The sequence below is a fragment of the Alligator mississippiensis genome, chromosome 2 (genome assembly GCF_030867095.1).
Source record: "Alligator mississippiensis isolate rAllMis1 chromosome 2, rAllMis1, whole genome shotgun sequence".
NCBI classification, from domain to species: Eukaryota; Metazoa; Chordata; order Crocodylia; family Alligatoridae; genus Alligator; species Alligator mississippiensis.
In genome coordinates, this window is record NC_081825.1 from 287,552,509 (window position 1) to 287,577,006 (window position 24,498).

The window sequence follows — 24,498 nt, forward strand, 5'->3', positions numbered from 1 at the left end:
AGACTTCAAGTAGGTGAGCGTGTTGAGGTCCTGCTTTCTCCATTGGAACATAGCAATACCCAGTGGACTGCTGCATTGCCACAGCCGAAGGGGGAGCTGCTTGGTGGACCTCTCCTCTTCTCCAGGCTTTCGATTGTGGAAGTGGGGTCTGAGCTCCCTCCTCTGTGTGGTTAGGAATAATGATCCCTGCATCTCTGCAGGGGGTTTTACCAGTGGGGGCCAATCTTTTTGTCAGGTGTGCCACCAATTGGCTCTGCACCCTTGCTGAGTGCCACTCTGATCCCCTACCTCTGCTTGATCTGCTGCTCGGCTTCCTGCTCCTTGCTCAGTTTCCTGCTCTGCTTTCTGTTTCCTGCCCAATATGCTGCTGTGGTAGTTGTCCCCTACATTACTTACCACGCACAGAGGTTGCACATGTGCCTTATATTGGCCACCTCTGTACTAGTCAACCCTTGAGATCACTTCCAGCCTTCTGATTCTATATTTCTACACAATAGAAGAGGGAGTTAGGTAGGCCAAAACCTAAAACTATCTTTGAGACCTAATAATAGGTTTGTTAGGGCAAACTTGATTATGTCTATGAAGTAATATTGAGGTTTTTTTCTTTTTACAATAACTGCTCACTGGTATTTCAGGGAGCTTACAATGATGGTGCATTAGGAATACTAAGGGTTCATGAGAGAGGAAAAAATGGAATTTGTGAGCTGTTTGGGTATACTAAGTATCATGATGAACTACTATTAAATTAACAAATTCTTGGCATGTCTGAAGAACAAACAAAATAATTTATACTAGAAGCTTGGTATTTTTGTTGCAAGGCAAGGCTTTTTTGTTATATCTTTTATTGAACCAACTTTATAGCTTGGAGAGTTGTTGAACTAACTTTTGGGTATTGGGGGCCCTTCCATTTTGATACAAGTTTTAAATACTTTTAGATCATGTATATTTATATTTGATACCTACTTATACCAAACATGAGTGTACACCATGAAAATGTTTCTAAATGTCTGTAAAATAATTGTGATTATTGTAAGCCATCTTAGTATTATCACTTGTTCCCTAGAGACAACAAGTTGACTATGTTGCTGAGAGAATCACTCGGGAATATCAACTGCAGAACGACGATGATTGCTCATATTTCTGACTCCCCAGCAAATTATGCAGAAACACTCACAACAATTCAGCTTGCATCTCGAATCCACCGAATGAGAAAGAAGAAATCCAAGGTTGGTGCTCAAGCAAGTTGCAATTAATTTATTTGAAAAATATTTTTTGTTAGTCTATGGTGGGGGATTTTGCAGTTTCTAGACAATAAGCACATGTTGGTAAAAAGCCATAGCTAGGCTATGTAGTTATTAATCCTGAAATTCCATTTTTGTGTTAAAAAAAATATATATAATCCTTCTTTGATTTTTTTTTTTTTGGGGGGGGGGGTGGGAGGGGTGTTGGTGCCAAAGGTTCAGTTTGTGCTAATCCAAAAGCAATAAAGAATGAGCAGAAGATATTAACGTTAAAGGATGACAAGGTGTTTTAATGTTATGAAAATTCTCTGAGGAAGCATGGCTGTGTTACTCATATTCTATTAAAATGTAAAGAATAGGTTTTTGTTTAAATTCGCACTGTAAAAATTTCTATTAATCACACAGGTGACTGATTGTGTATCATTCTATATACATTGAACTAGTTTTTCCCATCTGTCATAAAAAATAATATTATTTTTCCTACCTGTTATTAATAGTATGCATCCAGCTCATCTGGAGGGGAAAGTTCATGTGAAGAAGGCCACATTCGAAGACCACCTCACTTGAGACCATTTCACCCACGGACTGTAGCCCTGGACCCTGATATTCCTGTACTGAGTATATCTAGTGATCCTGATTATTCCTCCAGTAGTGAACAGTCGTGCGATACCGTCATCTATGTTGGTCCCAATGGTGCGGCTTTGTCCGACAGGGAACTGACTGATAATGAAGGGCCTCCAGAGTTTGTTCCTATAATCCCTTCCCTGAACAAAAAGAGAAGCAAAGACAACTCTGCTATTGCTAGAAGTTTTGACAAGGACCATTTTAAATGCAACACTTTTGCTGAATTGCAAGAAAGGTTAGAATGTATTGATGGAAGTGAGGAGCCTATGAAGTTTGCCTGTGGAGAAATACCCATTGCATCCAGCTGTAGTTCAGCCCCGGGGAGTATAGAAAATATGCAGTCTAAACTGATAAAGGAAAAAACATCCTCTCCTTGTGGAGGGTATAAAAAACCTGTTCCACCGGAAACCGCATCTCCAAAAAAAGGACAAAACCTTAATTTGCAGGCTGGTGTGCAAAGGGCTGGGGTCTGTCATGAGAATAACTCCCCACACGTGAAAGTGGAACAGCCCAAACAGCAAGCCAAAGCTGAAGTCAAGAAACCAGACCCAGCTTTGGATGGGGAGAGAGAGAAAGAGACAATCACAGATTCACCGAAATCATCAAAATGCAACCCTTCCAGGAGTCAAGAGCAGAGTAAGGCAATGACTGAACCGATAGTGAAAGAAAAAGCTCTGTATATGAAGAGACCTCTACCAAGCCCTGCGCCCCCACCCCCACAACAGAAAGACCATGCTCTGAAGTCCAAAGAAGCATGCGAGTTGGACAATAGCAATGCAATCCGGACTCCTCCCGTAGGAATGAGCAAACAAATGGCAAGCAAACCAGAGCATAACCCTGCAGAAAGCACGCTTTTAGTTGGTAGCAATGGGCCGAATCAGGCAGGTGCTATAGAGGTTCATAGTTTCCGATCAGCCTTCAGAGGAAAATGTTTTGACCGGGATATACTGACCACCACTGTGACTTTACAGCAGCCTGTGGAGCTCAATGGGGAGGATGAGCTGGTTTTTACGGTGGTGGAGGAGCTCTCCATCAGTGGGATTTTGGATAATGGAAGACCTTCCAGCATCATTAGCTTTAACAGCGACTGTTCCCTTCAGGCTCTTGCATCGGGCTCCAGGCCGGTTAGTATTATTAGCAGTATAAATGATGAGTTTGATGCTTATACCTCTCAGGAAAGCTCTACTGGTGTAAATATCGATATTGTTGTGCCCTTTGCTGAGGATCCATTTTCTAGTAGCAGACGTTCCTCCATCAGTTCTTGGCTTAGTGAAGTGAGCATTTGTACCATTGAAAGTGGCGGAGCCCAGTCCAGTGACAGTTTTGTTGCACAGTCAGCCTTCAGCTGTAATAAGTCCAAGGAGCCTTTTAACTTGGATTCATCCAACGTAACTGCCCCACTGAAAAGCTCCCTGAATGACAGTGGATTTTGCTTTTCTGAGCTGGAGAATGAGAGCATGAGTTCCTGCAAAATGTCTTCATGCCAGAGCCCCCAAAAGTCTGAATTAACCAAAGCATCTCAGATGAAAAGTGCTTTTTGTGTAACTGATCTGCCCGTAAAAGTTCAACTTAGTAACTGTCGAGATATGCCTGTGATAGAAACAATACATTCTAGTCTTCCTAGGAAAACAAAAACTACCTCATCTCCAACCCACAATAATGCCATCCTAAACTACAGAGAACTGCAGAATCCACGTGACATGTTTGATGATCCCTGGCTGTTGCGCACAGATAATCAATCAGAAGCAAAAACTGAAGACTCCCTGCTGTCCCCAAAATCTCTTACATTTGGTACTGAGAAGCAGCCAGCCAAAGCTGCCCAATATTTCAGTAGTGCAACCAGGCCAACAAAATCACAGACAATGCTTGCGTGTTCTCAGAGGGTTGTAGATGGTTGTGAAATGGTTTGCAAATCTTCCAGTGGAGCCAATAAAAAATCTGAAGCAGCTATGAAGATGCCCCAGCTTAAGAGAGGAGCCACCACCTTGGGTGTGATGCCAGTGACACACAGTAATAATGGTCCATCAGAGGCAATGGCTCGAGGAAATTCTGAAACTGCCTTTGCTGGTGGTAGCCTGAAATCATCTCTGGGAAAGAGGGGCCTGCCACAAAAATCTAGCATGCTACCAAGGCCGAGTGGGACAATACCCCCAACACCACCTGTACGCAAATCAAGCCTAGAGCAGAAAAATGTTGCACTGGTAAGTGGTGGGGGCAAAACTGCTGGAATGGAGTCTGCTAGAATCGCAACAACAAAAGCTGAGGAAGAGGCAGACCTGCGGTCAAAAGCAGGGTCTTATCTTAATGAAAGTGCTGGCAGTAAAACCAACCTCAAGGGAGACCATTCTTTGCCTAAAATGACTTCCAGTTTAAAGACTAAAACATCTAAAAGTGAAACTGTTCATCGATATGGGAGTCACATGTCTCTCGAGAGGTGTGAAAGTCTGACATCAGTTGGATCCAAAGCAAATACGATGAGGGAAAATGGTAATGCTAGCGCGAGCAATGGGAGAGCAGGACGATCTGTCCCAAGGCTGGGAGTTCCCCCCGTTGCTTCAGGTGCGACTTCACCACAGTCATATACTGCACCGTTACCCTGTAAAAATAGCCAAGCAAAAAATGCAACTAATCAGAAGTCTCAGGCCAATGGAAATAAAAACCGCAGTCTTTCTACAAATGGGTCCAAGTCCCTTAGCTCCTCTGTGAAATCACTGACTCAGTCTGTTGGAAAGAGCTCTAGCATTCCTCCCAGTGGGAAAACTGCCCCACGATCGATGCAGGGTGTCAACAGCAAACCTGGCAGAGGAACTATCATGGGGACTAAGCAGGCAATTAGGGCAGCCAACAGCCGTGTTAATGAACTGGTATCGGGCAGTTCTGCTAAGGTGGGGCATTTCAGAGGTTCCACGGACTCTGACAGTGGGAATGACAGTGGTATAAACCTCAGCGATGAAAAGTCACAAATTCCAGTGTTGCCATCTCCATACAGCAAGATAACTGCGCCCCGGAGGCCTCAGCGGTATAGCAGTGGGCATGGCAGTGATAATAGTAGTGTGTTAAGTGGAGAACTGCCACCAGCAATGGGAAGGACAGCTCTTTTCTACCACAGTGGTGGCAGCAGTGGCTATGAAAGCATGATTCGTGACAGTGAAGCAACGGGCAGTGCTTCTTCGGCACATGACTCGATGAGTGAAAGTGGAATGTCGTCGCCGGGAAGGATGAGAAGTTTGAAATCCCCCAAGAAAAGATCAACAGGTAAGAAACCAAAATGAGCATGAGCTCGAATTTTCAGCATTTTAGAAATTCTTAAATATTTTCATCATCTTTTCTGGGGATATTGAGGTTTTTATTCTAGTTCCAAGGTTACAATCTAGGTTATTTAAACTGAATGTGGATCCCTAGCACAGTTAAAGGAATGCATATACATGTTGCATTACTGTAGGGCATCAGAGTCCTAATCATGGACCCAGGACCCCATTGTGTTAGATGCTGTGCAGCAAAGAACAAAAAGATGGGTTCAAAGTAGGGGTGTGTGAAGCGGGCCCTATTCGATTTGGATTTGGCCTGAATCGGGGATAGCGATTCAATTAAGTGATTTGGCCATAGACACAGCTTTAAATGTTTTTTTTCTACATACCTCCCTGTCTCAGCGGTTGGCCATGAGGGGACCGTGGGTGCCCCTCCCCAGACTCAGGAAGCACCAGCCATCGAGCTGGGGGGCCATGGAGGGGCCCACCCTGCATGCTCCCCAGTGGACCCGGAAGTGGATCGGAAGTACTTCTGGTCCACTTAACGGGTCTGTTGCTGAGCGTGCTGGGGAGCCCCCCGCACTCCTGCAGGACTCTCCGTGCACCCCAGCATCGCAGCAGTCATGAGCCACCAGCTACCTTGAGGTATGTAGAAAAAACATTTCAAGCTGCATCTATGTCCGAATCTCTGAATCTCTCCGAATCTATTTGGAGGGTTCTGATTTGATTTGGAGAGATTAAAGGGTCCTCTAATTCAATTCGGATTTGGAGATTTGGTCCAATTTTGCCAAATCTCTGCTGAATAGAATCAAGAACTGAAGCTTCGCACAGCTCTAGTCCAAAGTGCTGAATAGTCTACGACAAGAGACAACAGATGGATACAGTGTGACAGAAGACCACAAGGACACTACAAAATAACGTTGATCAGTATGCATAACACATCAGCAGTCTAACTGATGTCAAGTGTTTTGTTGTTGGTAGGAATGGTGGAAAAGGTAAGCTAAGGATGAACTTTTGAAGGAGAATAATGAGCTCGCTTTGTGGATGTTTATGGAGGGCTGGTTCCAAGCATGAAGGGCAGCAGGGACAAAGCATGAAAGTGCTTGTCTGAAAGTCTTAACAAGTGAGCTAATAGCAATGTTGACTTGTTGATGGTGAATGAGAGATGAAAGGTAGGGTGCAGATAGGAAGTGAAGACAAGCAGTTTGATATGATAGAGGGGGGAGTCCAGTGAAGGACTGCATAAGACAGGGTCAAAGCAGTGGGAGGGAAAATGATCATTGCAACAATATCCTGAATGAATGAATATTGGTGAGACATGATTGCATCTGTTTTTGTGAAAGCCAGAGTAAAGCATGTTGTGGTAATCATGTCATGATATTGTGACAGCATGGACAGGAATTTCAGCAGTGAAGTTGGACAGGAATGGCTCAGTCTTAGAGATGTTATGTAGAAAGAACGTGCAGTGCATAACTGTATCCTGGATGTGAAGACCTAGAGAGATTTTGAAGGTGATAGTTTATGGCCTTGAGTGACAGGCAGGATGGGGATGTTGTCTACAGAGGTCAAGTGTGGAAGAGTAGAGGTAGTTGTCCTTCTGGAGGTAAGAGAGACGAGCTGAAGTTTTGGTTTGGACAGAAAGTGGCAGATACAGAGTAGTGCAGTAGGTCTGTGAATTATCAGCATAGTTGTAGTTCAGTTTGTGTTTACAGGTTGAGATGGGTACAGTGTACCAGAAGAAGAGAGAGTGTATATATCAGATATGCTAACTTTTATTTTGCAGAACCCGGGAGGTGACAGTGCTTTTCTTCTTGGCACTAGTTAGGCCTCATTTGGAGTACTCCACATTTTAAAAAGGATGTGGAGAAGTTTGAGAGGGTCCAGAGGCAGGCAGCAATGGCTAATCAAGGGCTTGGAAAGCAAGTCATATGAGGAGAGGCAGAAGGAGCTAAGCACGTTCAGCTTGAAAAGGCACTTAAGAGGGGACATGATAGTAGTCTTCAAATACTTGAAGGACTGCCATAAAGAAGAGGGAAAGCATCTTTTGCCTTTTGCTGCACAGAAAAGGATGTGGACCAGTGGCTGGAAGTTGCAGCAAAATAAGTTTAGATTGGATATCCAGAAAAACTTCTTCCCTGTTAGAGCAGTGAGGCAGTGGAATAGACTGCCCAGGGAAGTTGTGGACTCTCCATCACTGGAGGTGTTGAAGAAGAGGTTGGACACCACTGTTTGGGGGTGACCTAGGTGTGTTCTGCCATGGGTATTTCCCATGCTTCTGGGTTGGTTGCCCCTGTCCCCCTGCTTTCTGCTCCGTGTGTCAGGGTGTTTTTAAGCATTCCCAGAGGCATTGGATGTTGGCTACAGCCGGTGCTGGGGATTTTGACTGGGGTGGGCCAATGCTTCTGCTGGGACCAAAGACAGAGGCTCCTTGCTAGAGGGCCTTGCCCCTCTGTTCAGGGTCAGACTGATGACCATATTTGGGGTCAAGAAGGAATTTTACCTTGTGGTCAGATTGATGCGGATGGCGGGAGGTTTTGCTTTCATCTGTAGTAGGGGGTGTAGCCCTCTATCTGGGACCTCTTGAAAATATATTAACAACATTTCATAGAAGCAGGGTGTTGGCTGCTGGATCCCCTGCTTTACAGGTGGCAGGCCAGGGTGTTAGGTCTGTGAGTGTCAGGGTTGATGGTAGTCTTGTGTCAAGTTTAATTATGTTTTTATGGGATGGTTTGACTATGGATGATCCTGTGTCAGGCAGGGGGTTGGGCTAGATGACCTCTGGAGGTCCCTTCCAGCCCTGCTTCTATGATATTAATTCTGTTAATTACAAAATTATAGAACTTCATAGCTTTAAAAGGCAACTTTAAAGGTAAATGATAAAAGGAAAGAAGACTAGTGCAATCGCATTCAGAGAGGTGTGGCTTCCATTCACGTGTGTTTGTAGTAAGATCAACTCTCCTAAAGCCACCACAGTGACAACAGAGATTTAACACGGGTCACAATTCCATCACCCTTACTGACCTTCAGTAGCATGCATCTGTTTGCTTCATTGATACTGGTCAGCACTTAAATCACTTGTTATTAGATACCAGAGTGAGTGGGGAGTTTGCTAGGGAGGTTGTTTGGAAACTCTCTCTGTCACCTTCCTTCACTGTAAACTTAGTGAGAGGAGGCAGGTTAGCAGGGAAAAGGGAATCTTTCAGGACCAAGGAGTAGTGAACAGGAGAGATTGCTAGGGAAAGTCTGCTTGGAGAGAGGAGCAGGAAGAGGGTAGGCAGCAGATGTAAGAGACTCAAGGAGATGGCTGGAGTATGTTGCAATGCCAGAGCCACTGCCAGTTCTTCCTTTGCTTGCACCTGTGAGGTGTCTGTCCAGCCAAAACTGCTCACCTTTGAGGCTTCCACCCAGGTCCTGGTTTGCTGCTGTGGGGACTGTGGCTTGCAGGTTCCTTCCAGTGACAGCCATGTAGGCGAGTGCCTGCAGTGTGCGTGGTGCCTCCTGGTGGTGTCCCTCAGGGTGCAGGTAAGAGCTACAGGAGGAGGTGGTGAGGCTCTGAAGCATCTTCACCCATGAGGATTCAATTCGACACTGGAGGAGACTTCTAGGACTGTGGAGGAAGGACTGACAGAGGCAACACTAGAGAGAGAAGAGGACCTGGACTCCCAGGAGGGTGTAAGTTGGAAGCATGTGTACTCTGGCAGCAAGCAGAAATATTTATCCCCACCTGCAGCGGTTTGGCTGGAGAGCAGATACGGAGCCCCAGCAACGGAGGAGAAGGAGCAAATTCCATTAGCAGAAGAGGCCAGGCCATGCCTCTACAAGTTTGGGACACTACCAACAGGTTGCAATGGTTGGCAACTCCCTTCTGCAAAGGGAATGGAGGCATCCATCTGCCACTCTGACCTGTTTTTTGGGCGGTTTGCTACTTGCCTGGAACCCAGATCTGAGATGTCACAAAAGGATTACCGAGACTCATCCAGCCCTCTGGCTATTCACCCACGCCGGCCTTCAGTGTGGGCACCAGTAATACTACCAGGGAAAACCCTGAGAAGATCAAAAGTGACTACAGGGCTCTGGGTGTAAGGGTGAGGGGGACAGAGGTTCATGTGATGTTCTCGATCCTTCTGGTCAAGGGAAAGGGCCCAGGCAGGAGCAGATGCATCCTACAGATCAGTGCCTGGCTACACAGATGATGTCACCAGCAGGGCTTTGGTTTCTTTGACCACAGCAAGAAGAAAGATTGCTAAGAAGAGATGGTATCCACCTGATGAAGAGAGGGAAGATTATCTTCACAGACAGGTTCACTAACCTAGTGAGGAGGGCTTTAAACTAGATTCATCAGGGGATGGAGGCCAAAACCTGGAGGTGAGGAAGCAGGTGACCTGGAGGAAGCACAAGAAGGACAGGGCAACAGAGGAGGTCTTCTCATTCTTCCTGAGAAAGTAGGATAATAAACTAGTTAGCTCAGGTGTCTGTACACAAATGCCCAGAGCCTGGGAAACAAGCAGGAAGAATTGAAAGTTCTCACATAGTCATGAAACTGTGATGTGACTGGAATAACAACGACTTCTTGGGAGCTTGCATGACTGGAGCACTGTCATGCATGGGTACAAACTGTTCAGGAAGGACAGGCAGGGAACAGGCGGAGGAGGAGTTGCTCTTTATGTAGAAGAGCTGTATAATTGATCAGCGCTTCAGTATGAAATTGGGAATAGGCCTATTGACAGTCTCTGGGTTTGGGTCAGAGGGGAGAGTAACAAGGATGATGTTGTGCATGTGTGCTATCAGTCACCGGACCAGAAGGATGCAGTGGATGAGGCTTTTTTCAGACAGCTAGTGGAAGTTTACAGATCATGAGCCCTGGTTCTCATGGGGGACTTCAATTAACTTGGCGTCTGCTGGAAGGGCAAGACAGCAGTGCAGAGGCAAGCCAGGAAGTTTTTGGAGAGTGATGGGGACAATTTCCTGGTGCAAATGCTGGAGAGGCCGACTGGGAGCCACGCTCTTCTTGATCAGCTGCTTGCAAACAAGAAAGAATTGGTGGGGAATGAAGTCAGTGGCAACTTGGGCAGCAGCAACTATGATATGACTGAGTTCAGGGTCCTGAGGGAAGGAAGGGTGGGAAGCAGCAGAGTAAGGACCCTGGACTTCAGAAAAGCAGACTTAGATTCACTTAAGGAACTGATGGGCAGGATCCCCAAAGAGGCCCATCTGAGGAAGAAAGGAGTCCAGGAGAGCTGGTTGTACTTTAAAGAAACCTTACTGAGGGTGCAGGAGCAAATCATCCCAGTGCACAGGAAGACTAGCAAGTATGGTAGAAAACCAGCTTGGCTTTGCAGGGAACTCTTAATGAGCTAAAATGCAAAAAGGAACCTCACAAGTGGAAGCTTGGAGAAATGAGTAGGGAGGGGTACAAGAGCATTGCTCGGGCATGCAGGAATTAAGTCAGGAAGGCTAAAGCACACTTGGAGTTGCAGCTAACAAGGGATGTGAAGGGTAACAAGAAGGGTTTCTACAAGTATGTCAGCAACAAGAGGAGGATCAGGGAAAGTGTGGATCCCTTAGTGAATGGGGAAGGCAACCTAGTGACAGGTTATGCAGAAAAGGCTGAAGTGCTCAATGACTTTTTGGCCTCACTCTTCACACAGGCAAGGTCAGCTCCCAGACTACTGCACTGGACAGCACAGTTTGGGGAGGAGGTGAACAGCCAACAGTGGTGAAAAAACAGGTTAGGGACTATTTAGAAAAGCTGGATGTGTACAGTCTATAGGGCTGGATGGGATGTACTTGAGGGTGCTGAAGGAGTTGGTTGATGTGATTGAACAGCAGCTGGCCATTATCTTTGAAAACTTGTGGTGATCAGGATTGGCCCTGGATGATTGGAAAAGGGCAAATATAGTTCCCATCTTTAACAAAGAGGAAATGAAAGAAGGAGGATCTGGGATGCTACAGCTTCACCTCAGTGCCTGCAAAAATCATGGAGTGGGTCCATTTGTAATCACTTGGAGGAGAAGAAGGTGATTAGGAACAGTCAACTTGGATTCACCAGGGGCAAGTCATGCCTGACCAACCTGATTGCCTTCTATGATGAGATGACTGGCTCTGGATGTGGGGGGAGCAGTGGATGTGATCTACTTTTAAAAATCTGGAGTCTGTGTCCAGTTTTGGACTCCCTACTTCAGAAAGGATGTGGATAAATTGGACAGAGTTCAGGGGAGGGCAAAGAAAATGTTTTGAGGCCTGGGGAACATGATTGATGAGGAGAGACCGAGGGAACCGGGTTTATTTAGTCTAGAGAAGAGAAGACTGAGAGGGGATTTAATAGTAGCGTTCAACTAGTTGAAGGGTGGTCCCAAAGAGGATGGTGCTAGACTAATGGTCTCAAGTTGCAGCAAGGGATGTTTAGGTTAGAAATGAGGAAAAGCTCTCTCATGAGGGGGGCTTGTGAAGCATTGGAGCAGGCTGCCTAGAGAGACTGTGGGATCTCCATCCCTTGTGGTTTTTAAGACCCAAGTAGACAAAGCTTTGGCTGGGATGATCTAGCTGGGGATGGTCCTGCTTTGAGAAGGGGGTGGGACTAGATGATCTCCTGAGGTCCCTTCCACCCCCTGTTTTCTGTGATTCTGTGATCTATTTGGGATTTAATGTCTGTGTTTTGGACACAGCTTTGATGCTCCTATCTTGAACGCTATAGTTATTTATAGTATCGAAGTGATGTAGCTGTGATGGTCCAGAAAATATGCGAGGCAAGGATTTTGTGGGAGATATCTTTTATTGGACTGATTGCATGGTAGGGAAAGCTTAGACAACCTTCCAAATGAAGATTCACTGCAATTTGTGCAATCATAGCTCATAATTGAAGGTCTGATCCTGCAACTCTTAACTTTAACAGAACTGTGGATGGTAGTAGGATAAGAATAGGAGTCAGAGCCTGCTGACTTTGATACTTGGGTTGGAAAGGTCATTATTACATTTTCTCTAGGAGCACAAAATATTTGCTTCTGATAGAGCAGCAAAATGAGTTAAACTGATGTATATGTTCTGGTGCTTTCTGGTCATAGCAACTGAGTTGCTTTGGTGGGTGATAAATCAGTTCAGAGGCCATGTGCAACATTTGCTGCTGTTCTCTTTTCATAGCACATCAACCTCTTAAGCCTCTCCTACAAATCAATATTAACAGCTGTATAAAGTTGCACACATATTGAGAAGGTATTACTCGCTGATGGATTTGTATTTGTTTTTGCCCCAGGAAATGCTTATAAGGTCTTTAAAAATGACAAACTATTTCTTTTTCAATTGAAATTGTCCTCTCTCAGTAAATTATACCTTACTTTTTGAGTGCTTTAGACTTCAAACACTAATATATTTTATACATGAAATGGGGATTCATAGGAGCTTTATTAAATACCATACAAGCATGAAGGCTGTTATTGGCCTAAAATATACTTTATTCAGTATGACATGTTAGTCATGTTCTGGGGCTAGCTTAAACTGGCCAACTGGATTGGAGATTTACAGCCTTTAGATTTAGGGAGAGCTACAGAAGAGGAATCTATTCTGGTGCTGATCCTGCTCCCATCAAAATCCACAGAAACCTAATTGCTAAACTGGCAATCCCCTCCATGCAGACAAATCCCTTGCACCCACCAGAAGTCCCAGAGCGTTCGTATTGGGTCTGTTGGGTAGCATGAAGTGAATCTGCTGGGTGTATGGAACTGGCTACTGTTGTTTGCGACTTTGGATGGGCCCTACTCATATGGGGGTAGTTGCAGGATCAGTGTTTCAGTTGTGATTTCAGTGGACAAGATCATAGTTGTGACAGATTAAATAATTTGAGCTTTTGAAAAAGGTGCCCAGTTAACAGACATAAACTCTCAGCATGTTTGCAAGTGTGTTCAGATTAATATACTACTATAAAGACACAGGACTTGCTGTTCTGCTGAATAATTCCTTTTTTGTTTTTTGAAGTCGTTTAATGAAGAATTTTGGTGGGCCCCTGGGATTGCTCTGGAGGGTGTGTGCAGCCCATGGGCCATGTTTTGCTCACCCTTGCTTTAGGTTTATAGAGAGAACTAAGAGTAAAGTACAACTTGTTATTGGAACAAGTTGGCCTCTGCTTTAGGAATTGCTGGCCTAAATTAATATATCTGGGCTCCCCTCTACACATGCAGGTAAAGGCATGATTGGATTTAATTCATGATCCACACAATTACACCTCTTCCCATACCATACATGTGTGGCAGGAGGCGTGATTGTGGGATTACACATTAGATCCAATCATGCCTTATTGTCAGTGCAGGTGGACCTGGATCCTGGGCTTCCTCTGCACTGGCAAGAAGCAGGCTCCCATGGCTGGAAGCCCCCTTTGCTGAGGGGCCTCCCAGCCATGGGGGCCATGTGCAGCTAGGACCCAGAGTCCTGCAATTGATGGGGCTCCCAGTCCTGGCTGCAACTCATGTGAGGCACAGCTGGGACTGGGAGCCCGTCAGCTGCAGAACTCTGTACAGGCTGCATGTGAAATGTGGCCAGGACCAAGAGCCTTATGCACACCTGTGCCTTGGGGATCGTGGCAGCCGTGATTCCCAGAGCTTGGGATTTTCACGCTGGGCATGGTGCAAGTCTGGGAGACCCTTGGCCAAGAATAAGTGAGTTTCTTTATCCCTTGAAATTAAACTTAAAATGGTAGCCTGACTAGTTACTGCCTGAGAAAATGCAAGCACCCTCAATTCCCATTAAAGTTATTGGGCGGTGCAGTTTCTCAACACCTTGCAGCTTGGCTGTTGGTCATAAAGAAAGCCATTTGCCTGTTCAGTGGGCCAAAAGACTGTAATTATGATAAAAGGAAAAGGTGGGGGGAAGCACAGCTGGGGACAATGTGATGTCATTTTCTAAAATAAAGTGGAGACTTTAGATAGACAAACTTTTGTTTATATTTAACTCAAGGGTAGAAGATCTGGTCAGAATCACCAGCTTTTGGCACACAGATCAGTCACCTGCTTTTGCTGTCCTGGAGAAGCATGGAAGACCTCAAATCACATTTTGCAAGACTGTACTAAAGAAATGCTACTGAAATGGCCATAGGCAGAGCAACTACTGCTGCTTAGACTGTTGGACAAAGGGGGCTGTGTTGAAACTCATCAAGGTCTTAACTGCCTCTCACTTTTATTGCAGAAAAAAGATAAAGGAATGCATTTCCCCTAGGCTGTCCTGAAAGCCCACATGTTTAGCTTGCTGGGGTGTATTTTGCAGTACTTTAGTACTTTGGGTTTTGGCAGCATGGAGGAACACTATGCTTTTCTTATTTAAGGTCTCCAGCGTCGTAGACTGATTCCTGCTCCTCTGCCTGATGCTGCATCCCTAGGAAGGAAGCCCAGTGTGACTGGCCAGTGGGTTGATCTACCACCTTTGCCAGGCACTTTAAAAGAGCCATTTGAAATTAAAGTTTATGAGATTGATGATGTGGAACGATTACAGCGACACAGACAAGAGGAAACTGAGGTCAGCACATATTTTACAACAACTCCAGACAACTTAAATTACAGTATACAGGCAGAATCCTTGCTTGAATGCTGGTTTGGCATTTGGGAAATTGATTGCAATTAAAGCACTATAATTATTAATTTTACAATTCATATGTTGGGGTGCCCTTAACATAGAAAATGAAAATAATTACTGTCTACAATTAATTGTGTTTAACATGACTGATGGCATGAGTGGAGGATACCAATGAATACATTATGAGAAGACGTTATAATCTTAGCCTGCCTGATGAAACTTTATAGCCTCTCTCTGCTATAGGATCATTAACTCTTTATGTAAATGACATAAAGTATTCTGGTTAGAATTCTATTAAATCAGGGATGTGCCGAGTTTAATTTACTTGTAATTGGAAAACAATTCAGCTAATTCTATTTCAGAGACCAGAAATCTGTATTCTTCTGATGTATTTTTTCATGTTTCTTTCATAATAGCCTTTCCAGGATGTTGAAAAGGTAGGAGTGCTTTTCTGTAAATACCAGTTTTCGTGTGTTCATATTAAAGAAAACTCTCACATCTATAAAATAAATAAATAAAATTATTAGACTCTGGTTACTGTTTGCACCAGCGGAGAAAATAATTTCTCTTCAAACAGTAGTAATTTTAGAGTAAATAACAAATGCATGCTAATTCAAAAAAAGTGCAATAAGTGTTTAACTGATTACAACATGCTGTTTCTGTAGATCGGAACCCATTAATGCACACTTAACATGGGGAAAAAACATGTTAAGTGTTACAAGTTAATGAGGTGGGCAAAGTTTGGACTGTGCTGATAGAGGCCAGCTGATAACAGGATGATTTATGAAATATCCTTTCTGTGTCTTAAAAGGGTCTGCTGTATTTCAATACCAAGCTGAAGATACTAGAAAGGCGCCAGCAGCGAATTAGAGAAGTGAAGGCAAAGCATGAATTTTTAAAGGAAGAGTTGGAAGAGACAAAATGCAGGTTGATGATGGATCCAAATAAGTGGAAAGAAGACTGTAAGTATTTCTGTGAAGTATCTAAGTGAGTTCTGGCTTCAGCAAGACTGAAGTACGTGCTTAATGTTACGCTTAATGTTATGCAGGCACAAAAATGAATGATCATTGACCATACTATTTATACTGTGTGTTTTATTAAAAAAGGTGCTTTACAAGAGGGACTAGATACTCTTATCCTCATTTTATAGAAAGGAAATAAAGAAATCAGATTTTTGATTAGCATGCTGCGCTAGATTGGAGCCTAGGTATGAAATTCTGGTTCCACTGAAATTAGCTGCAAAACTCCTATTGAATTCCATAGGACCCTAGGACTGCTTTTCCTACATGATGACAACAGCTGCTAGCAACTGAATAAATTGCATTATGCCACACACAATACTTTACCATAAAGTATTTCTCTCATACAATTTTTTTTTTGCTAACAGTTGAAGTTGACCCTGACCTTGATAAGGAGTCTCAGGAGTATCTCGAGGCACTGGAACAAGCGACAGAGGAACTAGAGCAATGTGTCAATCTGTGCAAGTCGCATGTCATGATAGTGACATGTTTTGATATTGGCATGATAACTGATGTGCAAGATGGAGTGAGAGAAGTGGAAGTTTGAAGGCAGTTTTCAAAGAGACTGTAGGAAGTGAAGCAAAACTCTTCAGCAAGAAGAAGAAAAAGGGATATGGCATTAGGAAGTGAAGGAGGAAATGCGAAGACTTAAGGCAACGATGAATGTTGTAGAAGATTGAGGAATTGGAATGTTTTATAAATCATTATGGTGCCTCAACCCGACCGGAAGTGTACAAAGATAAACGTTGAACTAGACATTTTTTTCACAGAGGGGAGCTGAAAAAAACAGTACAAACCAAGACTTTAGAAACAAACAAACAAACAAACAACCAACAAAAGTGCCTTTGAAGTTAATTGGATTTTCAGTTTTGTATTTGGTGCTAGAATTAAAGCCAGCAAACCTAAGCAGACCACAAAATGTATTCCTATGAAATATTTTATACTGTATAGTGTATTTATGACTATATGTAAAAAAAACAAAACAAAAAAAAAGAACCAACATTGTAGCAAAAGCAATAAGTAAATTATGTTTTCATACCTGAACTTGCCTTCTTGTTTCATAGAAAAGCTGTTTTATGTAGCAGAACTAAAATTGTATTATAATTGTTTTCTTGGTTAGAATTCAAGATATTTTTATGAGCATTTATCTATTGAAAAGGTGTACTATGGAATTTTGAGATAATTGTTTTACATTCTGTTTTGTATTATTCCTTTTCCAGATCAAAAGAAATGTTTGTTTTCCATTTTATATATACATACCTATATTAACTGCTTAACTACTTCCTTGGTTACTAACCTCAGTTATTATGGACCCGTTCTTTTTTAGAGTTGTTAACCTAACTTGAGGAAGTCTAGAAAGGGCACTGTGGTTTGTTTGTTTTTTTTTCCCTCTGACTGCAGGAATTGAGAACTACATTTATTATCAAAAACATAAAACAAACAAAAAAAGAAAAACTTTTTGTAAATGTTATGTTAGGTCCATATTTTTATATAGTTTTGACTATAAAAAGCATTTGCATTATGAACTTTTAAGACAAATAGTATATCTTTTTACAGTTTTTCTAAGGAAGGCAAACCCTCAGGATCAAGTTTATACATGCTGCATGGGATTTGTGCTTTTTTGAAGGAAACCACTTACGCGTGGAAACTATTGATAAATTGTTGCCAAACAAATACTTTTGAAAAGGTTTAATAGTGTATGTAATATCACATTTCATAATGAATCATATTTTCTGATCATCTTGCTTTTTATGGTTTTTTTCAAATCCTTTGTACAAATGTGTATTATAACAGCTTGCTTCAGCTTTTATCTGTGAATAAAAGATACATTTATTGTTAACATTGCTCCTTGATATGTGTGTGATTATATGGTATGCTACGCTCTAAAAGCTTGTTATAAGCTATGGATGACAAAAATGGTATTTCGTTGCCATACTGAGACACTGTAATAGGATTTTGACACCAGCAGATGCAAACCAATTAGAGGAGGAAACAAGAGAGAGGAATTATAACAGTGCTTATATATAAGATCTGTATAAAAGTGAGCAAACATCATTGTTCCCATTTTACATGTAGAAGAGACTTGAGACAGAAATGATGTTCCTCCAATCTAGTAAAGCTATTAAACATGAGATTAAGATATAAGAAATCTGTAGGAACCTAAAACAGCCCGTAGGCTCCCATAGGTGCATCATAGCTGTAGTATCCAAGGAACATCTTTTTTGTTAGACAGACGTTTGACTGAGGCAGTTTATTCAGGGAAGATCCTGCACCGAGCAGGGGGCTGGACTAGATGATCTCGTGGTCCCTTCCAGCGTTACTTTCTCACTAGGGCTGTGTGAAGCTTTGGTCCTTGATTTGATTCGGCAGAGATTTGGCTCAATTCGGTGGCCAAGTCTCCAAATTCGAATTGAATCAGGAGACCCTTTAATGTCTCCGAATTGAATTAAAACCTCCTGAATCGATTCAGAGAAATTTGGAAGGATCCGATGATTCAGACATAGAGACATCTTGAAATGTTTTTTCTACATACCTTGAGGTAGCAGGCATGGTTTGTGAATGCTGCAATGCTGGGGCAGATGGAGTTTCCCACAGGAGTGTGGGGGCCCCCCCCCCAGCGCACTCGGCACCAGACCTGGAAGTGGACCAGAAGCACTTCCAGTCCACTTCTGGGTCTGACCAGGGAGAGCACTGGGGGCCCCCCCCAGCCTCCGCTTGGCGACTGGTGCCTTCTGGGTTGCGGGGGGGCACTCAGGGTACTGCTGCAGCTGATCGCCAAGCTGGAGGGTGTGGGGCCTCTGCATGCTCAGTGGCGGACCTGGAAATGGACCTGAAGTACTTCCGATCCACTTCCAGATTCATTACTGAGCACACGGGGGGGAGGGGGGGGTTGGACTCCATCTGCCCCACCATCGCAGCATTCATGAACCGCACCTGCTACCTTGAAGTATGTAGGAAAAACATTTAAAGCTGTGTCTATGTCCGAATCGCTGATTCTCCAAATCGGCATCAAATCTTCAGATTTGGATTTGGCCGAATCGAATCGGGGACAATGATCCGAATCAACAAGTCGAATCACTGTCCCTGATTCAGGCTGAATCCAAATCCCAATCGAATACGGCCCATTTCACACACCCCAATTTCCTACGATCCTATTATCAAATGTTATCCTCCCAATATTTCAGTGAGGAAGGGAAATGCTTTAATCTCCTTCTTACAGATGGAGAAGGGAGACCCAGAGAGTTATGCGGCTTACTCAGGTCACATGGACGTTTTTGGTTGAACTCGAAATGGAATACCAGTGTTCTGAATCCAGTGTTTTGCTAAACATTATTGAAGGTACCTTTCTTTGCAATCTTGGGTCCAGTGAAGTCAGTGGTAAAACTGTCTCTGGAAATAATTTGCAGTCTGTTGGGTCAGACTTGCCTGTAGGAAGTGGGTTTGTTTATTTCCAGGACTCATTCGCTGTCTGGGGCTCGTATCCTCCAGATGGTGAAGAGGTGCAAGAAATCCTTAAAAGGTTTCACAGTGTCCACTTCCCTTGGTTTTGCCAGAGAAAAGGTATGGTGCCGATCAGGGTTATTTATGGAACGTTGCTCTTCTATTTGGCAACACACAAAATGTATGTGGAAACCTGAGGACCCACTTTGTGTTCCTCCCCTGTGCTAGACCTTCTTACCTCTCTAATTCCAGTCTTAGCCATAGGTCTGCCTGGATTATGGGGCAAGCATATGGCAGAAAAGGAGCATGAAGCTGGCATTCTTAATATCTGATGTATATCAGATTCATTGGATGATGGGGAGAAAAATTAGCAGTAGTAGAGTTTTATAACAAAATGCTTCCCTTGGCTAAACTGTTATAGTTTCCACAGAAGCAAGAAGGGGCCTGTGTATGTAGAGATGCATATACATTACCATTATTTTTTTACTCTTCTGAAAAAAATTACCGGCATAGCAGTTATTCAAAAGATGAATGGCCTGGATTACAAAATCATTATACACAAGGCTATTTATCAATTAAATATATCGATCTCTGCTATGAAAAACCCACAAAAAAGACACCAGAGAATCACAGAGGTTAAATATCTTGTAGCAAAGGGGAAAGTCATATCATTGTCCAGAGTGTGTTACAATGTCTTCTTCTTGCCATGTAAAACAGCAGAGGAAGAAAGGCACCAGCGTGCATTTTTTGCTGCATTTATGTTGATAGGCTCTAGGTTTCTATTTTTGCCAGCAAGACTAGCTTTTGAAGAAATGGTCCTGCTGATGACAGAACTACTACTGAAGGGAGTTTCGTGTGGAATTTGATTGTGGGACATGACCCTCAGTCGCACTCAGCATCAGGTTCCAAATTCTCAAACCACAGTCTAAATTCAGAGGAATTGCAGTCACCCATTCCCCAAACAGAATACAATCTGAGACCCTTACAGAGGTTTAATCTAGCATAATCTTGACTAGGTACAAACCTTTTTGAAAATGTCTCAATTCATCTTCATTGGTTTAAATTTTTTTTAAAGATTTATAGCATTATTGAAAAAGGCGGGATGGACCCCAAACCACTTATATAAAATAACAGAAACACAAAAACACAGAAAATAATCTTCTTATCTATACAGTTGTGCATTGTTTGTTCATGTCTCTTCAGCATAAGTGCAGGAGAGACAGTTTAGTGTCCTTTGGCTCTCAGCATTCTCATGGTAATAGCTGGTTCTTTCTGCTTAAGTGGCATCTAATGAGCCATCCTTGGATGCATTTAGTCCCTGGCTGAGTGACAAAGGGTATGTCTACATTGCAGCAGGCACATCGCAAGAGAGAGCAGCCACCAAATCCTAGACCGTCCATTCACTCCTACTTTATATGCTGGAAAAAGTCATGTAGCCACTATTTGAGTAACTCTGGGCATGTACTAGAGACTGAACGGTGCTGGGTATGTGCCAAAAACAGCTACGCAACAGGCTTTTTTGGCATGTGCGGTGAAGGAGCAAGCATGCAAGGTGTGTGTTCATAGTAGTGCCCCCTAGTGTGATCTGAGACAGTGTAGATCTGCCTGAAAGAGGTGCAATAAGTTGAGACTTACTGGGCACATCTACACGTGATGCTAGAAGTGCACTAGGGCTGTGCGAAATTTCACCACAAGTTTTGTTTCGATGCTGTTTTGACCTGTTTTGAGGTTGAAACAGCAAAATTGAAATGAAACAGATATGGTCAAAACAGCCTCGAAACAAAATGAGGCAAGCCAAAACTTTTCGCCGTTTCGCCCATAGGCTGTAATGGGGAAGCTTGAAACAGCCTATAACTTTGTCATTTCTGTCCAGATTTGGATAAAACTTGCAAAACTGGTAGCCCTTTCTGAGGGCATAAAATGTGCCAACTTTCAAGAAGATAGGTATAGGGGATTCGGAGAAACTGCACCCCAAAATCTTGAGAGCCAAACTTGTGTCATGTGTATGTGTTAAGTCATAGCAGGGTCAAAAGTACAGGCATGCTAGCCCCTGCTGAGGCCACGAAGCCTGCCATGTTTCAAGGAGATAGGTGCAGGGAGTTTGGGGAAACTGTACCCCAGAATCCTGAAAGCAAAATCATGTCACATGTATGTGTTAAGTCACAGCGGGGTCAAAACTGCAGTCTGGACACCCTAGTTCTGAAATAGTTTTTCCTAATGATGAGCATGAAATGAGCCTGAAATGATCTTCCAGGAGTTTGTGACCGTTACTCCTAGTTTTCCCCAAGGGTGCCCTGGTGAACAGTTGTTCACCGAGCCCTAGATGTACACTTCTGATGTAGCGGTAAGCTGCTACTGAGTCCCCTTTCAGCCTTCTCTTTTTCAGGCTGAAGCATCCCAGGTCCCTCAGCCTTTCCTTATATGGCTTGCCGTGCAAGTCTCTGATCATATGGGTAGCCCTCCTCTGGACTCTCTCAAGCTTTACCACGTCCTTGTTAAGGTGCGGAGCCCTGAACTGGATGCAGTACTCCAGCTGCGGTCTCGCCAATGCCGAGTAGAGCCGAGTAGAGCGGGAGAATCACTTCTTTGCAATGGTTCTGCTGGTTTTACTGGAGATGCATCAATTGATGCATGCCAGGGGATTGTTGGCCCTGCTGGCTACAGCATCACATTGCTGGCTCATGTTCATACTGCCGTCGATTATTACCCCCAGGTCTTGATGACAAGCGATGGGGGATTTTCAGTCCTGCTGCCTGATGAGAGGCGGCAGTTGCACAAGCACCCATGTCATGCATTTTGCCTGTGAGCAGCTAGGGGTGCAGGGCCCCAGAACCCATCTCCTTAACAGCTGGCAGGCTTTGTGGCCACAGCAGGGCCTAGCAGCCAGGCCTCCAGTTGTTTCCCTTCCCCCGTGCCCCAAGACAGACACAGTTGCACAAGCACCCATGACATGAGTTTTGTCTGTCAGCAGCCAGAGGTGCAGGGCCCCAGAACCCAGAAACCCTGACCCTATCTCCTCAACAGCTGGCAGGCTTTGTGGCCACAGCAGGGGCTAGGAGGCCTGCAGCTTTCACCCTGCTGCATCTTAACACACACAGTGTCACCCATGTCATGAGTTTTGCTTGTCCACAGCTTGAGGTGCAGTTTCCCTAAACCCCTGCACCTGTCTCCTTGAAACTTGGCAAGCTTTGTGGCCTCAGCAGGGGCTAGTATGCCTGCAGTTTTGACCCTACTGTGGCTTAACACATAAACATGACATGAGCTTTGCTTTCAAGATTTTGGGGTGCAGTTTCCCCAAACCCCCTGCACCTATCTCCTTGAAACTTGGCAAACTTTATGCCCTTAGAAGGGGCTACTATTCCTGCAAGTTTCATCCAAATATGGCTAGAAACAACTAAGTTATAGCCTGTTTCAACCTTCCCCATTATATCCTATGGGCGAAACGTCGAAACAGGGTTGAAATGGTGAAACGTTTTGATGGAATGAAATGGAACAACCGTTTCAACTCGAAACAGAAGTCAAAATGAAACACTGTTTTGTCGAAATGTCGAAATGCTGGTCGAACAGAACACTTCTGTTTCGCACAGCCCTAAAGTGCAGTAGACTAATTCTACTATGCATTAATGCATCATGGCAAAACCTGTACTAAAGCACAGTAGAATTAGTCTATTGCTCATCAGCATCACCTAAAAGACTTGTGCCAGTGCTACTGCATCATACCACTGATTATGTCATGTTAAGTTAGTACCTGTTGTTACAGGTACTAAATTTAATGCGCTGTAATTACGGTGCATTAATGCATGTGTAGATGTGTCCACTGTGGCTGAAAATTCAGGCTTTTCTTTGTGCAAATCCTGACCATTTGTAATAGCTGTGGATGGTAAATTACCTCCCATTTTCTTTAAATTATCCTTTAGTTTATAACATTCCCTTTCTAGTAACTTCCACTGTTCTGTTTAGTTACAATTTATGCCAAATATGTTCTTCGGGTATGAGTCAAGCCTATTTTGGCAAAAGACTTAATTATATAAGGTCACAGGCAGTAATTGCAAAATGAAGCTGGCTGGTTTATTTAATTAATTTTCCACTGAGATTTAATGATCTAAGAGTGTCACTAAATTGCATGCTTATGGGAGTGATCTTGTTGAATTTGTTATGGTATAAAACAAAACCTTAGTAAGCTACTGATGCAGGAAAAACCTTGCAACTTACTCCCGGCAGGGCTAATTGACTCCAGAGCAGACTCCTTCCTTGCCTGTGTCCCCAGAAAGGCTCCGTTGTTCTGCTCTTTGCAGTTCCTCTTCAGCCCCAAACCTCTTCCTCCTTCTTCCACAAGCTTAACTTCTGCCTCAGAGGATTGGCTGAGATTGAAGAAATGATACTGAGTAGCCATAAGAAGATTCCATGATAAGAGAGATGCTTACTCTTTATCCCTGCTTCTTCTTGGTCTGTTCCACCAATTTGGGGCATACATAACCCAAGGTAGCTGCTCTAGGTCTGCTCCAGTGTCAGAAACAGTGTTACTAATTATCTACCCCATACTGTCAGATGGTGGAATTCAACCACATGTAATGGACCAGGTACAACTTCAGTACCGGCTGATGTAGGCTGTACTAAGTACCTCTGTATGGGGGTAAATTTAATCCAGAATGAGAAATGCAAAAATCTAGAACTCTTGGTTCAGAGATGATACCTTTTGTTAGACCAACTGAGAAATCGCAAACAAAATAAATATTTTTCTGCAACTTTTCAGGCTTACACACCCTTCATCAGGCTGCAAGGTTTCATGTGAGCCTGAAAGCTTTCAGAAAAAAACATTTTTTTTGCAATGCCTCAGTTGGTCTAATAAAAAGTATCATCTCTGAACCAAGAGTTCTAGATTTTTGCATTTCTTTTTGTCTCAGACCAACATGGCTACCAGATACATTCCTGAACCCAGAATGAGATGTACTGAGTGAGAGTGAGATGCACCAGGGCACCCCAAAGGAAGACAAGGTCTTATGGTCACAAAGTGCTGGAAGACCATTTTAGAGTGGACATAAGGAAAAACTTCTTTACCATCCAAGTCTCCAGAGTCTGGCATAGACTCTCCTCAGAAGTAGTGCAAACACCTACTCTGGACATGCACAAGAAACATTTGGGTGCTTACCTTGCTGGGGTCATCTGACCCCAGCTGACTTCTTGCCCTTTGGGTAGGGGGCTGGACCCAATGATTTTGTGAGGTTCCTTCCAGCTCTAATGTTTATATAATCTATTAAATCTACAGTTTGCCTTCCCATTTGGATCCATGGTCAGATGGCAAGCTTCAAGCAGAAACAGAATTAATCCTTTAGCAGGGAAGCAATTGGACTGGCCAACGATTTACAAACT

At 43.6% G+C, this 24,498-nt stretch overlaps 1 protein-coding gene across 3 annotated transcripts in view; it reads left to right on the forward strand.

The window, feature by feature from the left end:
- KIF26A (kinesin family member 26A) overlaps positions 1-17,527 on the forward strand; it is a 142,075-nt gene extending 124,548 nt beyond the window's left edge. For 2 of the 3 annotated variants that reach the window (XM_059723278.1, XM_059723281.1), the window contains 6 exons: positions 1,064-1,226; positions 1,739-5,120; positions 14,421-14,611; positions 15,085-15,105; positions 15,480-15,630; positions 16,056-17,527. In XM_059723278.1, the coding sequence (XP_059579261.1) occupies positions 1,064-1,226; positions 1,739-5,120; positions 14,421-14,611; positions 15,085-15,105; positions 15,480-15,630; positions 16,056-16,234 (4,087 nt within the window). In that variant the 3' untranslated portion in view covers positions 16,235-17,527. The remainder of the gene's footprint in view (positions 1-1,063; positions 1,227-1,738; positions 5,121-14,420; positions 14,612-15,084; positions 15,106-15,479; positions 15,631-16,055) is intronic. The other variant, XM_059723279.1, reaches the window with a different exon arrangement.
- The last annotated feature ends 6,971 nt before the right edge of the window (positions 17,528-24,498 follow it).